The sequence below is a fragment of the Rhizopus delemar genome, genomic scaffold, assembly GCF_000149305.1.
Source record: "Rhizopus delemar RA 99-880 supercont3.20 genomic scaffold, whole genome shotgun sequence".
NCBI lineage: Eukaryota > Fungi > Mucoromycota > Mucoromycetes > Mucorales > Rhizopodaceae > Rhizopus > Rhizopus delemar.
This window is the reverse complement of record NW_027137846.1, coordinates 472251-490205: the sequence shown is the minus strand read 5'-3', so window position 1 is coordinate 490205 and position 17955 is coordinate 472251. Positions and strand designations below refer to the sequence as shown.

The following is a 17955-nucleotide window of genomic DNA, read 5'->3' as shown; positions in this document are numbered from 1 at the left end:
TCACTCATACCAAATGGACGAATAAATCCAAACATTATGAGAAGAATCAAAGAAGGAGATCATTGGACCCGCAAATTAAAGAACAATCAAGCGTTCGAGGACGAACTTTTCCCCACCCGGAGGATCTGAAAGATATACAGTCAAGTTTTTTTTAGTACCACGCCAGTTAGAAAATGAACTTTTGCGTAACAACCTATTTGAAAACGGAGTATCAACTCTTTTGCTTGAAAACCAAAAACATATAAATACCCTTATATCTTATCCCTATTTTTACTTCACTTCACTTCACTTTACTTTTGAATTTTATATTCTTTTTATATTTTCTTTATTTTATAAAACAATAAATCCATCAAGCGTTCAATTGAAACCCTTTGGTCTGTGTTCTATTTTAAATACTGAAGTCCCTTGAAGTCAATAATCTTCATTGTAAACCTATTCCTAAACCTCAAGAGTTTAACCTATTCTAACAAGTTTGATCTACTATTAACAAGATCTGGTGGTCACTATCGACAAAACTTACATACTTAAAAACCTAAACCCGCAAACAAGCAATATACTAAAGAAAATTACACTATTGGAAGATATACAGTCAAGTTTTTTAGTACTGTTGTAGCACAAATGATGAAATTTTAGATCAAGAGAACAATGCTGATCACAAGAATAATTTTGATGTCCAGCGACATTGATGTCGTTCGACATAGATGTCAAACAACACAAACAATAAGCCACGCCAATTTTTATATAAATAAGATGAATATTTTTAAACAAAATAACATTATCCAATCCAATCCAATCCAATCCAATCCAATCCAATCCAATTCAATAAATCAAATCTTCTTACGCTTAAAAAGCAATCTTTTCTTATTGGATCACAATAACCTTTTCTTTTCTTTTTATTTTTACTTATTCTTTCTGATCTGATACCCGAGTTATCACAAATCAAGAAAGATCCCTTTTATTTTTATCGTTTATCAAACAATCTTATTCTTAACCTTATTGATCTAAAAAGATCTGGTGGTCACTACTCAAAGACAATTTACTCTAAAGAACTGTTAAACGTTCAATCAAGTTACCTAAACTCAAGTCATTCAAGACTTCAAACCTCAATTTAAACAAATCTACATCACTTTAACACAAGCCAAGTCCCAAGTACTAACAAGTTACACTGTTGTCATACTTTTCATTCCATTTTTAGATGTGTTACTTGGTACTGTAACACGCAAGAACAAAACGGCGGAATTTAAATCGTTGCAGTTTATAACGAACGCCTTACAGTTTGCAACAACCACCTTACACTATACTGTGACAAAGAAGTCAAAAAATGAAAAAAGTCAAGAAAATGAAAGAAGTCAAAAAAATGAAAAAAGTCAAAAAGAGAAAAAAAAAAAAAATTAACAATATAAATATCCCAACTATTTAGATGAAGAAAAAGGACAGTACAGTTCTACTCACATTTTATTTTATATATTTTATTCAATAAACAGGCAACCTTCTCATAAAAAGTTCCTGATCCCTTTATTTTTTTTTTATCTTTACCTTTATTTGATCTTAATTAAAAGATCTGGTGGTCACTACAGTACCTTACTTTAAAAATTTCAAGAAAAACTTCTCTAAAACACTCAAACTAAACCAACCATACTACAAAATAACATTTGGTGGTCACTACGAGGGTCAATTACACTATAATTGAAAATACTCAAGAATCAACAAATCAAAACTTACTGATTTATCCAAGAATAAAAAGGAACAAGAGAGGACGAGACTCGATAAAAGAGATTGTTTTATTTAATAAGAAAATTGTACTCTATTTATACTTTTCATAGACGGATAATATTTCATGACATGGATTAATAATTAATGAGTATGATATAGCTGATGACAAATAGATAAGGGTTACGTGTTCTTCTATTGTTATATTTGTCATTGAATACTCGTATATGATTGACTGCGGCTGACTGTGATTTAGTTCCTGGATTTAATATAGTTTAACCGTGCAATTACGCAGCATCTTATCCTTAATGAAGATTATCCGAATTAACCTGTAGCTTGTCTATTGGATACATTTACATGTAGCTTATTAATACTGTTTTCATATCGAGTTATGAATGATGGATACATCATTGCCCCCTTCCAGGTTGGAACAACCGATGAACATCATGAATAACGAAGAGTACATGGATTATATCTAATATGATTGCTTAGGCTGTTCATATTAAAGACGTAAGTGTAGAGAAAAGAGAGAGCATGCTCTTCTGGTATATAATCGATAAAAACCCATAAAAACCTGTTTAGGAAAAAAAGTAATGGGAAAAGACCATATTCAGCTCGTTACTTTGTCTTGCTTCTTTTGTTAAGATTATTAGTCTTGGTTGGCAAATTAGTATGAGATGAGCGTTTACGTTTGCCAATGTTATTATTGACGTTACGTCTTGCCCAGTACTGTTCTATCATACTCATGTCATCAAAACTTGAGGCAGGTTCCCAGGTATCATATTCTGGAGGATAACCTTTCCATCTTACTAGGTATTTATAATTGCTAGTGTTATTTCCTTTATGTTGGATAATTGCCTGCACATCGTACTGTTGTTGGTCAGCGCGATTATTAACAACGTTGTCTGTAGAGATAAGTTTGATGTGCGAAGTAGGTACGTCGCGCGATAATAATGCACCTGTTTTATCCGTCAAAATGTAGCTACCATTTTTTGTGACTCCATGTACGACAAAGGGCCCCTCGTACCTTGGGTCAGTTTTACTATTTCTATTCACATTTTTTATCATAACTTCGCTATTAGTAGGAAATTGTTGATGTACAATGCGGTGTTTCTTTGTAAAATACTCGTTGTCAATTCTTTGAGTAGTCATAATACGGTTACGTATAGCAGGGATTACTATGTTGTTCATATTGTCTAGTTTATTTTCTAGTGCTTTAGCATATTGCTGACTAGAGTTAGGTATTGAGGATTGTGTATTAGAATAATCCTGGAATTCATTTGGTTGCCTATTATACATAAGCACGAATGGTCTGGAATGATGTAATCTAGAATATTTACAATTCATAGCATATTGAATACTAGGAAGGAAAAGATTCCACTCGTCCTTCTTGCCTTGTAATCTTTTAACAAGAGCTCGTTTGGCTATTCCAACAAACGATTCGTTAGTCGAATTACCCAATGGGTTATAAGGCAGTGAAAGTCTATGGTCAATACCACAGGTTTCCATTAATGAATTAAATATTTCATTAGTGAATTCTGTACCGTTATCTGAACTAAGTTTTTTGGGCCAACCAAAAGTGCAAAAGATATCTCTAAGTTCATTAGCTATGGATACTGCAGTTTTATCCATTAATGGTCTTAGAATTGTAAATCTTGTAAAAAGATCAACTAGAACTAAAATGAAATTGTGTCCTTCTGTTGATGTAACGTTCAGGGTACCAAGGTCAATACAGACGTGATCAAAAGGACCCTCTGGTAGAATACTACGGGGAGGGTGATATCCGTGTTTGCCAATATTAAATTGTTGACATTCAGGACAATTGGATACGAGCTGTAATGCATCTTTTTTAATATTAATCCAGTGCAAATTATCATTGTGGATTGTCTTTACAATAGCATCAGCCCCAAAGTGTCCAAGTAGATGTGCCTTTAATAATAGGTTATGACGTTCTTCTTCTGGTGGTGTCATGTAGTCTACTAGTTGTACAGCTCTTTGTTTTATATTTGTACTGTTTTCTGTAGTACGTTTGTTCTGTGACTTTGTAATTTTATTTTTTATGGAAAGTTGCTGAGGATTACTATCTCCCCCCAGTCTTTTTTCCGTATAGTCTGAAAAAAGACGAGAAAGTGAATCCGGCAACACATTTTCAATTCCTGGACGATGGATTACTCTGAATGTATAGTTGAAAATAGTTTCGAACCAATTCAGCATCATGGGATTAGGAATGTTTTGTGTGCCAAGATAAACCAAACTTTTATGATCAGTATACAGCGTGAAATGAGATCCATACAACCACTTGTGAAATCTTTCAAAAAGATAACAGATGGCTAACAGCTCTCGTTTAGTTGTCGAGTAGTTCATTTCTGACTTCGACAGTGCTCTTGCTGCGAATCCAATATAGCGAGTTTTATCGTCGATAATTTGATAAAGTACACCGCCAATTCCTGTGTTGCTAGCATCTGTAGCTAGCTGTAATTCATGACGCATGTCAGGTATAGACAAAACAGGAGCATTAGATAAGGCTGTCTGTATATTTCGAAAAGCCTGTAGATATTTGTCAGTCCAAATGTGTTCCAATGAACCTTTATTACGTAGTTTATCTAACGGTGCGGTCATGGTAGAGAAATTTGGGAGATGACTTCGAAAATAATTAGCGAGACCTAGAAAGCGTTGTATATCTTTTCCAGTCTTTGGTATTGGCCACGCTAAAGCGTTTGCAACCTTTCTGCTATCCAGTGAGAGACTATTGTGGCTAATAGTGAAGCCCAGGATGTTTACAGAAGTTTGCATAAAATGACATTTATCAACGTTAAGAATGAATTTAGCTGATGTAAGTCGTTCGATGACAGTAGTTATGCATTTGATATGTTCCTCAATATCGGGTCCAGTACCGATAGTTAAATCATCAATGAAACATGTTACGTATGGCAAGTCATGTAAGAGAGTAGTTAGCACACGTTGGAAGTGATTTGGTATGGGGGTCAAACCGAATGGTGCTCTACAGAATTGATATTGTTGACCGTTAAATGTGAAAGCTGTGAGTGCTCTATGCTCTTCAGCTAGAGGTAGACGATGAAAAGCTTGTTTGAGGTCAAGTACTGTGAATAGCGTAGCAGCACTCATTTTTTGATGCAACTCAGCTATCAATGGTAATTGAAAGCGGTCGGTACGATCTTTAATGAGTATTGCATTGATATGTCTGGGGTCTATACATACCTGTATATCGTCACTATAATTACCATTAGCGTCCTTCTTACGTACAGTCAACAAAGGAGAGTTAAATGCAGTATTAGGAGGGGCTATTTCAATCACGCCATCTGCTAACCATTTATCAACCTGTTCTTGTACTTTAGGCTGGATTGACAGTGCAATAGGATACTGTCGTCTATAAGTCGTTTTACCTGGCTCAGTTTCCAAGCGAACTATCGCTTCAGGTAGAGGACATGCAGATGTGCTAGGGATCTTAGCATTAGCGCTCAAATATGGCTGTAATGCGTCCATAAGTTGTTCACGCTGTTGGTGAGTGCCAGCGGGTGACTTGTTAGGTTTGATAGGTGAAGGGTCTATTGGATCAGGTATTGTAGAGATATTAGGACTATCCCACGTAACAGCTAAACCTGTCAAGTTAATGTTTAACTTAGGCATAAGATCTGTACCAATACAAATAGGTATATCTTTATCAAACTTAAAAATTTCAAATTTATGCAAGACATTGATTCCGTTATAAAATACTTTTATTTGATCTGTAATAGCAGTTCTAGGTACCAAGGTATTCAAACTAGCTAATTGTAATTTTCCTGAAACAGGAAAAGTTCTAACGTTTATAATTTTTGCTAGGTCAGGAGAGATCGTAGAAGCATTACACCCAGTATCAACCAAAGCCCAAGTACGGACATTTTCTATAGTGATGGGTACAAAAAAGGAATCAGTACGTTTGTTATTAAAACTGTGAAGTTTTGTATTAAACGGTTGCAACTTACATAGTGATGAGTAGTAGTGGATGTCCTTGACGGCTTCATCGTCAAGATCCTGTTCTTCATCGTGGTCTTGTTGGTTGGCAGGGTTGTACTTAGAAGCTTTTGTACCCATTGGTACATCTTCACTGCCAGTCAACTGAAGTGAGCGGAATGCTCGGGTTATGGTAGGTGCAGTAGAGGAGGAGGAGGCAGAACCAGCGGAAAGAGGTTGATTCCTTTTAGGGCAAACATTTAAATGCTCCCTAGTAAAAGGAGCGTTGCACTTAAAGCAACGCTTACTAAACGTCTCTTTGTTCATGCTGCCAGTTATACCCAGTTCCTGAGCCTTCTTACAACGATCAGTTGTGTGGTTGCACTTCCCATGGATAACACAAGTCCTTCCATCCGTACGGTGGTTTCTTTTATGAATACCACTGGGAGGGTTCAACCCGTTGACTTGAGAGGGTTGGTTATTGAACTTTCTGGTTGACGTATTGGGCAAGGTCTGTTGTTTCGTATGAAACTTTCTTGCGATACTTGAAAGGAGGTTGATATCATTTTTTGCCTCCTGGTCCAGACTGACGATGGCCATATTGACATGATTTTGGAGGCTGCCAGGAAGGGAGTTCACGAACAAGATAGCCAAAAAATCATCAGCTACGGGTGTGGCTTCACGCTTGAGCTTCAAGAAGCGGTCGGTGTATTTTTCCACAGATTCATCAGGTTGCATGCTGATGGTTAACAGCTCTCTTGAGGCGTGAGCTTGAGCCTCAGTGGATTCGATGCCGTATTTCAAGGTTAATTGCTCCTTGAATGTGGCCCAAGATAAGTTCTTCTTTACCCGTAATTCATCATACCATGAACGCTGGGGATGGGTAAGTGAGAAAGGGATGAGGCGCTGCCAATGCACCTGTACATCCAAACGATACGCAAAGAGGATGTCCTCAAAACGTCGGATACACTCAGCAATGTCTTTATAGACAGGCAAGGCCGAGTTCTCCACATTACCAGTATATTGAAACAAAGGTAAGTTTTGAGGGACTACCGTGGGTTGACTGTTAGAACCGTTAATGGCAGAGCTATTGGTCTGTATAGCCAAGTTATTAGCCAGTTTTGCTTGCAGGTCCAACAAGGAGGCCAAGATGGTGGACTTGGTGGTGTATTCACGAGAAAGGTTAGCCAGTTGCTTTCCCGTAAGCTCTTGACTAGTAATAGCCGCAGCAACTTGCTCAACCTGTTTCGTCAAAGTCTGAATGGTAGCCGTTAAATTACGACCACCTAAGACCTGAGAAGGTGGTGCTGCGCCACTGATCTTGACACCAGCAAGTGGGGAAATGGGTGCCCCGACTTCTACTTCTTCCATCTCTATGTCTTCTGTATTAGAAATGGGCGAACCATGACTAGAGAGTTCCACCCCATTAACCATGGTAGATTTTTCAAGTCGAGGACCAATGAAAGCTGGATCACTTTCAGAAAAAAGAATTTCTTCGTTGGAAGCCAAAAGGTTAGAGTTGATAGACATGTTTGAGAATAGTGTAGTAGTAATAGAGTAAAGAGAATTCGTCAAAAAAAATGATTTATCCAAGAATAAAAAGGAACAAGAGAGGACGAGACTCGATAAAAGAGATTGTTTTATTTAATAAGAAAATTGTACTCTATTTATACTTTTCATAGACGGATAATATTTCATGACATGGATTAATAATTAATGAGTATGATATAGCTGATGACAAATAGATAAGGGTTACGTGTTCTTCTATTGTTATATTTGTCATTGAATACTCGTATATGATTGACTGCGGCTGACTGTGATTTAGTTCCTGGATTTAATATAGTTTAACCGTGCAATTACGCAGCATCTTATCCTTAATGAAGATTATCCGAATTAACCTGTAGCTTGTCTATTGGATACATTTACATGTAGCTTATTAATACTGTTTTCATATCGAGTTATGAATGATGGATACATCACTTACAAAACCTTAACTCACAAGAATTTACTTGCTCAAGCACTCAAACAACTTATTTACAAACTCAATAACATCTAAAATGGCGACTTACAATACCGGACATATCGCGTTGGCCAATAATTATAACTATAAACCTGTACCCGTTGACTTTCATGGATATGAAGGCGAAGATTTTCGCTACTTCCTAGAAAGACTCGAATCTTATCTTGCTATCAATAATGTACATGACGCCCGTAAACTCGCAATTCTCAGATCCTTACTCAAAGGTGCTGCAAAAGTCTTTTTTGAAAAAGACATACTCAAGAAACTTCCCGACGTCAAATACGAACAAGCAATTGAAGCTCTTAGAAGTCAATATGTCACAGCAGAGCTCATCCAAAACTATGAATTGGAATTTAATGATATGATTCAAGGAGAACAAGAACACCCCCGTATCTTCTTAGCTAGACTAAGGGAAGCAGCTGATCTTGCCAATATCGAAGATGAAGCTGTAATCGAAAGCCGATTTAGAGCTGGTTTACAGCCAGAAATCAAAAGATTCTGCATACAAAGTAGCTCAAAGACACTAAAGGATTGGATGAACCACGCAGAAGGATGGTGGAACGCAAATAGACCACGTAGAATTGCTATGGTAGATAATCCCTTTATCCCAAGAAATGCAAACCAAGCTTTGGTCTATCCCAGTGACAGCTATTATCAGTCGCATCATACACCCCCAAATCATAACATCGAACTTATTGACGATTATGAATATGGTGTACCAGTCTTACCTTACCGAGAAGTTCAACATACTAATATGCCAGTATACAATTCAAACGATCATAACATGCTTGCTATCAACCAGTTAGCAGCTATGGATACTTCTAAAGGTTATCCAAGTCAACAACACGGTAATCGTAATCATCATAGATCTCAGCAAACTTACAACCATCAGCAAATTATGGAGACTAATTAACAGCAGGATCTAGTGGACCTTATTCAAAAGACTATTCGTATGGAGTTCAACAATCATCAACAATATCAACAACCTGCCAGAAATTACAACCGCAATAATCGTTACAACAATAGCAGCAATTACAACGATTATAACAACAACAGTAGCAACAATAATGGCAACAATAGGTATGGAAGATACAGCAATAACTACAACAACAATAATAGGTACAACACACAAATGGACAATAACAACGTGCAGCAACAAACTTCCAATACAAAACAACCGTCAAAAAACTAAATGGGTCGGTTGCCTTTAAACAAGGAAATGGTCAATCAAACACCCAAAATAATACAAAACCCATTAATAATACACAACAGCATCAACTAAACGCCTTATTAACAGAAACGGAAAATAAAAACTCAAAGCATAATAAAGATCTATATGCAGCTATCAGACCGGAAAAACCTCCTGAAGTCGGAACCGCAACCCCATATCCAAAAAATAGACAAGCTAAGGACAAAGGAAAGCAAGTAGCAGGACCTTCTGTGACGAAACGAGTAACAACAAGAAGTCATATCGAAGAAGTTCATCCGACAACTAGACCAAAGGTATCAATGCAACCACAAAACATTGAAGTTGACATGGACTTGCCTATACAAGAAAAGCAGAAGCATAAGACACCTAGAATAAAAAGAACACAACCTGACATCAAATACGACATTGTATCAGATGTGTTACGACACAAAGCCGACATAGATATAGGTGATTTAATTACAGTAGCACCTGCATTAAGAAGAAAACTTGTAAGCGAGTGTAGACCAAAACGAAAGCCAAAACAAGATCAAGCATCCCAGCAATTACAACAAACCATGGCATTACTGGAGGATGAAGAATTAAACACAACCGCTGTGTATTCAACCGTAAGCATTGGCGACAAAAACATAAAAGCATTAGTCGATAGTGGTGCTGCAAAAACATGTATGTCGAAGGCTTTAGCAGATGCCCTAGGATTAGAAATAGATTCAGCATCAGACAGCATTTTCACTCTAGGAAATGGCTCAAAGCAGACAGGTCTTGGATTGATATATGATGTACCAATTGGAATAAAAGATGATATGGTTATTCCATGTACCATTGAAGTATTACCATCATGCCCTACACACCTTATCCTGGGAAACAATTGGTTAAACCGTGCAAAAGCAAGAATTGACTTTGACACCTTAACCTTGAAGGTCAAATACAAACATCAAAAGGCCAAACTACCCATATATTACGAACGGAAGAATGTTGTATTGCCAAAAATGAGGTCTTATCAGCAGACATATCAACCCCCAGTTAGCCTAACCAATAACAAGTTAGAGCAATCTGATGAAGAACAATCCGATGATAGTTATGACGATGATATTGAAGAAACTGAATCAGAAGAAGAAGAAAGCTCAGAAAATGATACTGAAGAGGAAATAACAGATGATGAAAAAGAAAATCAGTCTCTATTAGTATTAGAAGATGGAACAAAAGAGGAAGTTACTATAACAAATTTCAAAGAATCTCACTTCATACAAGCTACAGCATCCGGATTAACAATACCAGCTAACTCATCGATGACCTTAACATTGGACAAACCAGAAAAAGAAATACCCGATTTGATTTATCACTTTGAAACAACTCACCCTAAGCTAAATAATGCTAGCGGATACTTTGATACATGTTCTACCCTAATTGTGAATAAGCGGACAGTTGAAATACGACTCTTTAATCGCACCAATGAAGTAATTATCGTAGAACCAGAAGAAGAGCTAGGAATATTAGAACGATACAATTTACATCGAGATAAAGTCATATCAGCCTATACTTTACAAACGAATCACGATCTATGTACAATAGGAACTAGTGATATTAGAAACAAGCACAAAACGAAACATAAACTGTTGGATACTGCATTATATGAAAAACTGGAAATAGGAGAATTACCATCTGACATTCGAAAGCAACTGCGAGCTCTACTCAGTAGATACGATCATGTATTCGATTGGAATAATGATACCATAGGACGAACAGACGTTATAAATCACAAGATTATTATACAAGAAGATACAATGCCAATCAGCCATAGACCATATCGAATCAGCCCCTTAGAAGCGGAATATCTTCAAAAGGAATTGGACAAGTATTGCAAGTTAGGAGTAATATCCCCATCAAATAGTCCTTGGGCTGCGCCAGTTATCTTAGTAAAGAAGAAAAACGGTGAATATAGAATGGTAATCGACTACCGAAAGCTCAACACAGTAACAAAGAAGGATGCATATCCTTTACCAAGAATAGACGATCTATTAGATACGCTAGGAAAAGCCAAAGTGTTCTCAGCACTTGACATGCGAGCTGGATTTCATCAAGTACCCTTAGACGAATCAAGCAAAGAGCTGACAGCATTTACTACCAAATTTGGAACATATCATTACAATACCTTACCTATGGGTTTAGTAAACTCTCCAGCCACTTTCCAAAGATTGATAGATCTATGTTTTCGACCATTGATCAATAAATGCTTAGTAGCTTATATCGACGACTTAAATGTATACTCAAACAACGATCAAGAACATCTCCAACACTTAGAACTAGTATTCCAGTGTGTAAAACCCCCTTTTATTTATCTTTTTATCTTTTTTTTTTATTTTACCTTTATCAAAACAGTCTGATCTACTTTACAAGGTCTGGTGGTCACTATAACAAGCGAATCAAGCCAAATCTGACTCATATAAAAGCAACTCTTATATCAATTACACCCAAATCTGTTTATTTAAACCTTAACTCAACACTCCCAAACAGAGAAACTACTATAAAAGAAATTATTACAATGCTATCTCAATAGCAAACGATGCTATGCTAATAGCAAAGGAATTCAAGGACAACAAAAAAAAGAAGAAAACAAAAGAAAAACCAAAAACAGCATAAAAGTATGAAAATCAAAAAACATATAAATATCAGTATCTTTTTATAAATATTTCAATTATTATTATTATCTTATCCTATTATCTTACCTATTATTTTACATTACCTTACTTTATCACAATAAATATCCTTTGAATCCAAATATCTCTTTATTTTATTTGTATAAATAGGAAGAACCAATAATCCCTTGAAACTTATATTTCATTGTAAATCCCTTTTATTTTATCTTTACTTTACCTTTATTCTTTTTATTCAATTCAAGTCTGATCAACTTAATAAGATCTGGTGGTCACTTACACTCAAACATACATCTATTCAATTTTACTTCTTTGGATATAAATTATATTCAACACCTTCTTCAAAACACGATATATTATATTAACAACTTACCTCAATCCTATCTAAACCCTGAAATATAAAGATTTCACAGCAGTGTAAGGATGCAGATTATAAATTTTCACCCGAAGGTACTGTAACCCACAAAACCAAAATGAAAGCGTTACACAAAGTCAGGCTAGCGAAGACTAGAAAGTTCAAAAATGAAACAAAGTTCAAATATCAAACAAGGTTCAAAAATGAAAAAAATAGAAAAATGAAAGAAACTTCAAAAAAAAAAGAAAAAGAAAAAAAAAAAAAAAAAAGGAACAACCACAACTAGTATACAGTGGCCAGCAAAACCGTTCGCACAAAACGTATTTTTTTCTTTCTGCACCATTTGTGGCTTATTGTGCATACTGGGCACTATAGTTAGTGCATATTATCTAAAAGTAGAAGCTCTTGACTTTCTAATGACGTATAATATGCCACCCTAAGCGCACCCTAAATCATAGTACGGACAATCAAAAATCAAAGGTACATTCGAACGGTTTTGCGGCCTCGCTTGAGAAATTCCTCGATTGCGGTAAACGCAGTCACTACACCCTGAGATTCTTCCAGAACTTTCGCTGCTTACTAATTCACCGCTACGCACTATTTTTTTTCTTTTTTTCCTTTGTCATTCGCACATTCCCATTTCGACATCTCGACATTTACCAAGTAATTACTCAACATGCAACCATTAACAGAAGATCGCAAGAACACTATCGAGTTTTACCTTCGTCAAGGCTTTTCTTATCATAAAATTACAAAGATAGTTAAAGTATCATCCTCCACTGTTCATAAAATTCGTTTGGAATTAGGTTTGCCTGCTCGAATTGACAAAGGTGGTAGGCCAAAAGCGCTGACTAAGCGGGAGCAGCAGCATCTCGTTCGTGCTGTAGCAGTAGATGGGCTCGAAAATGCTGTACAAGCACAGCAGTCGTTGGAGCAGAACTTGGGCAAGTCAGTTTCTGTAGATACTGTACGTAGGGCGTTAAGGGACGCTGGTTTGGTCTCGTTTGTCAGGCCAAAGAAACCTTTAATTAATGAAAGAAATAGAAAGAGGAGGCTCCAATGGGCTCGTCAGCATATTGACTGGACAGTAAACGATTGGATGAATGTCATATGGCCTGACGAAACCAAAATCAACCGTTTTGGGTCCGACGGAAAATCTTATGCATGGAAAGTGCCAGGCCAACCGCTTAAAAAGCACCATGTTTGTGAGACAGTGAAGCATGGAGGAGGCTCTATAATGGTATGGAGCTGTATTAGCTGGTATGGTCCAGGCTATATTGTGGATGTGGGCAAGAACATGACTAAGGACGTTTATTTGGAGGTTTTACAAGATGATTTGATGAAGCCTTTGGCCTGGTACATGGAAGAAAGTGGAAAACCTACAAATCAATTTATCTTTATGCAGGACAACGATCCCAAACATACAGCTAAAGTCGTGTCAAAATGGCTAAATGAGCAAGACTTTCATGTTATGAAATGGCCACCACAATCACCAGACTTGAACCCAATTGAAAACATGTGGCAATTGCTTAAACGTCGGCTATTTAGAAACTATGACTGCCCTCCATGTGGTATACATGAGCTATGGGACCGCATAGGTCACACTTGGTACCAAATCACGGCTGAAGAATGCCAAAAGTCTATTAAAAGTATGCCGGATCGATGCCGTGCAGTTATTGAGGCTGATGGCTTTTACATTGGTTATTAAATAAACTAATTTTAACGCATTTTGCTTTCAAAATATATGGCCGCAAAACCGTTCGAATGTACCTTTGATTTTTGATTGTCCGTAATATGATTTAGGCTGCGCTTAGGGTGGCATATTATACGTCATTAGAAAGCCAAGAGCTTCTACTTTTAGATAATATGCACTAACTATAGTGCCCAGTATGCACAATAAGCCACAAATGGTGCAGAAAGAAAAAAATACGTTTTGTGCGAACGGTTTTGCTGGCCACTGTAAATATCCCAACAATTATTTTCTTTGACACAAGGATTGGATATCTTATTCATTTTCAATAAAGAATCACTTATATTATAAACAGGCTATCTTTACTTATAAAGTTCCTGATATTTTTATTATATACTTTAAATCCCAATACCTTCTCAAGAAACATCGTATTGATCTTACACATAAGATCTGGTGGTCACTATCAACGACAAATATAACAAGCTTTTGCTTAAATCTTACTCTTGTCAAGAAAAACTCTATCAACTTTAACAACCAAACACCTAAACTTACCTCCGTAAGCACATCTAACTACAGTATAACCGACAAGTTACAGTACATAAAAATTAATGCAAGGCACAAAAATTAAAAGGTGCATTAAAATCAAGGCATGCTTTAAATTTAAAGCATGTTATAAAATTCATAAAAACTATAAAAACAATTAATTCACTTACTTTTGACAAATTTACTTCTGACATACTTTACTTTTGATTATTTTTAAATAAATATCATTCAACGCAAATCTCTTTTATTACTATTACTATTTTACTAAACATCAACAACAAGTCGAGTCCCTTGAAGCCAAATATCTTCATTGTATCACTGTTAAAGCTCATATCAAGCTACTATTACCTTTATATCAAGACTGATCTACTTTAAAACAAGATCTGGTGGTCACTCCTATCAAGAAAATACTCAAATATAACTTTACTTCATATTCAAAACTACTTTAAACCCTTTATAAATACACAAGGCCTAAATAGAAAACAAGCTATTACACTATATATTGTAACGAAAATGGCAATGAAGATGCTGTAACACACGAAAAAGGAAACCCCTGTCACGTCTTTTGTTACATTTTTAGAATGTAACACAATTATCTCTTTTGGACTTTCAACTGTTGTGACAATAGAAGTGAATAAAGAGGTCACACGAAGCAAAAGTGAAAGAAGTCAAAATATGAAAAAAGTCGAAAATTGAAAAAAGTTGAAAAATGAAAAAAGTCAAAAAAAAATAAGAAAAGCTAAAAAGAAAAAAAGAAAATATTCATATATATATATCCCATCTTTTTGTAAAGAAAATGTTAGTCAGTTTAAATAAATCATATATTTCTACTCAATAATTAACAAACTTTAACAAGAAAGTCCCTGTTTACCTAAACTTTTTACTCTACTTTAACTTTTATCAAGAAACATCGTATTGATCTTACACATAAGATCTGGTGGTCACTATCAACGACAAATATAACAAGCTTTTGCTTAAATCTTACTCTTGTCAAGAAAAACTCTATCAACTTTAACAACCAAACACCTAAACTTACCTCCGTAAGCACATCTAACTACAGTATAACCGACAAGATACAGTACATAAAAATTAATGCAAGGCACAAAAATTAAAAGGTGCATTAAAATCAAGGCATGCTTTAAATTTAAAGCATGTTATAAAATTCATAAAAACTATAAAAACATTAATTCACTTACTTTTGACAATTTACTTCTGACATACTTTACTTTTGATTATTTTTAAATAAATATCATTCAACGCAAATCTCTTTTATTACTATTACTATTTTACTAAACATCAACAACAAGTCGAGTCCCTTGAAGCCAAATATCTTCATTGTATCACTGTTAAAGCTCATATCAAGCTACTATTACCTTTATATCAAGACTGATCTACTTTAAACAAGATCTGGTGGTCACTCCTATCAAGAAAATACTCAAATATAACTTTACTTCATATTCAAAACTACTTTAAACTCTTTATAAATACACAAGGCCTAAATAGAAAACAAGCTATTACAGCAACATTCGACTTTTCTCTCTCCAATTAGTTTAAATCCAGGAACATACAAACAAATACGTATGAATACAGATAAATCCAGAAAAATACAAAAAAATATAGAATATCCATAAAATCATCAAAAACAGCATATAATCAGAAAAACCAAAAACATATAAATAACTTCAATATTTCTTATACTTTACCTACTTACTTTTGTTCTTACTTACTTCATATTACTTTTTGATTATTTCAAATAAATATCATTCAAAGTAAATCTCTTTTATTTTTTTTTTTATTTTACTTAACATCAAGAACAAGAAGTCCCTTGAAGTATATACACTTCATTGTAAATCCTTTTTATTTTACTTTTATTTTATCTTTTTATTTCACTTTACTCAAAATAGTTTGATCTACTTCAAAAGATCTGGTGGTCACTTAACGCAAGAAACTCACACTCAAATCATTACTCTTTTTGGAATCAAATCCTACATAAGCCTTTGATCTTATATCAAGACTTATTCAATACAAACCTATTTAACACTCTAAAAACCTTACAAACTCAAATCTCACAGTACCACGCCAGTTAGTGTCACGCCTTTTGTTACATTTTTAGAATGTAACACAATTATCTCTTTTGGACTTTCAACTGTAAACTAGCAACCGCAGTATAACCGCAGTACAACCGCAGTGTCTTCAGTATTAACATCATAACTGCAAGTAACAAACATCACCACCGCAGCAAACATAAAATAGTATAAATAGATCTTATATTTATTAAATAAACAATTAGCTTTTTACTACTCAATTAATTATCTTGTACCTTTGTTAATTACCTTAAAAAATCTATTCGTGATCAGACACGACAATTGGTAGCATCTGTTGCATTAAACAACATAGAAAAGGTCTATGTCATATTCAAATAGTATATCCAAAGAACAGAAGATATTTGAAATAGAAGAAAGAGTATATACACTACTAACACCAGAACTCAAAAATAAATATACAGTAAGGGACAAAATCAGTCCGTTTTTTGGTTTTTTCGCAATGCCTCTCCGAGAATTACTTTTAGAGCTCCGCCTTGCTGACACTAAATTTGCACGTAAACTAGACAAAAATGTTGGTGTAATCTAATTGCTTCTAGCTGCATTTCTTCTGTAGTTATGGCGGAAAAAGTGATTTTCCGTGATAGCTGCTAACGCCCAATTTTGCATTAGGTCCCGTATCTCCAGAAACAGTCACTGGACTGACTTGAAATTTAGTTTGGTATGTCTTATGACGTCAGTGAACGCTTACGCGTTCTCATATTTTAGCTCATTTTATTTTTTTACATTTTTTCTTTTTCCCCGTTTACCTCATCTCAGATTAGCCAAACACGCCATGACAGCAAAGAATGCCGACAAACATGCCCAAATTGAAAACATGATGAACCACTCCATTCCATGGGATGTAATTCAAAAGAAAGTAGGCTGTGGAAAGTCCATGATTCGAAGAATTTCAAGGAAAACCAAGATGCAGTCAATAAATAGCGCGGGTAGACATCGTTTACTCACACCTAGGGAGGAAACCAAAGCAGCTAGAGACATAAGACTAGGCTTATCTAAAAGCGCAGCTGATGCCTCCTTTGGCGTTAAAAAACCAGATCGATCAGTCAATCCAAAAACAATTACTCGTACTTTCAAACGCAAAGGTCTAAAATCGGCTAAAAAGAAGACGGCACTTCCACTTAATAATGACAGGCAAAAGGCGCGATATGATTGGGCAAAGGCTCATAAAGACTGGTCCGAGACTGATTGGGAACGCGTTGTCTTTTCTGATGAGACAAAGATCCAAAAAAGAGGGTCTAATGGTCTATAATACGCTTGGAAAGAGAATAATGCACCTTATCGAGACCATCACTACAAGAAGAAACATGCTTATGGAGCAGGCGGGATTATGCTTTGAAGTTGCATAACTATACATGGAGGGGGCTACATGTCCTGGCTACAAAGTAATGTAAATGGTGAGCTATATACAGTGACTCCCAAAACTGTCCCAATGTTTTGTAATTTTGTCTTTTACTGTCAATGGTGCTATTGCTGTTTGTATAAAGTATGCCTTGTTGTACCTCATTTGAAAGCTGCAGTGGTGGCGATATACGTGGTACAAACTGCATCGCAACTGATGTAGCACAGACGGAGATGATGCATGTACAAAATGATCGGTGCATTGGGACAGTTTTGGGAGCATATTGAGAAAATCGGAATCTCTACAAAATATTCTCCCACAACTTGCATACAATCACCAAACTGCATATACTAGCGCTACAAACGTATCCGATGTCCTAAT

General features: G+C 35.6%; 3 protein-coding genes across 3 annotated transcripts; 2 read left to right on the top strand and 1 right to left on the bottom strand.

The window, feature by feature from the left end:
* Positions 1-2328: 2328 nt before the first annotated feature.
* On the bottom strand, positions 2329-7191 carry RO3G_16557 (uncharacterized protein; the record flags this gene model as incomplete). The annotated part of the gene is made up of 3 exons (XM_067671141.1): positions 2329-2888; positions 3051-4853; positions 4971-7191. 3 exons carry the CDS (start codon positions 7189-7191, stop codon positions 2329-2331), a joined length of 4584 nt encoding a protein of 1527 aa, XP_067527242.1.
* A 527-nt stretch (positions 7192-7718) lies between these two features.
* RO3G_16556 (uncharacterized protein) lies at positions 7719-8594 on the top strand (the record flags this gene model as incomplete). Its single annotated transcript, XM_067671140.1, has 1 exon — positions 7719-8594. One exon carries the CDS (start codon positions 7719-7721, stop codon positions 8592-8594), a length of 876 nt encoding a protein of 291 aa, XP_067527241.1.
* Positions 8595-12573: 3979 nt separating this feature from the next.
* RO3G_16555 (uncharacterized protein) lies at positions 12574-13605 on the top strand (the record flags this gene model as incomplete). The annotated part of the gene is made up of 1 exon (XM_067671139.1): positions 12574-13605. One exon carries the CDS (start codon positions 12574-12576, stop codon positions 13603-13605), a length of 1032 nt encoding a protein of 343 aa, XP_067527240.1.
* Between the last annotated feature and the right edge of the window lie 4350 nt (positions 13606-17955).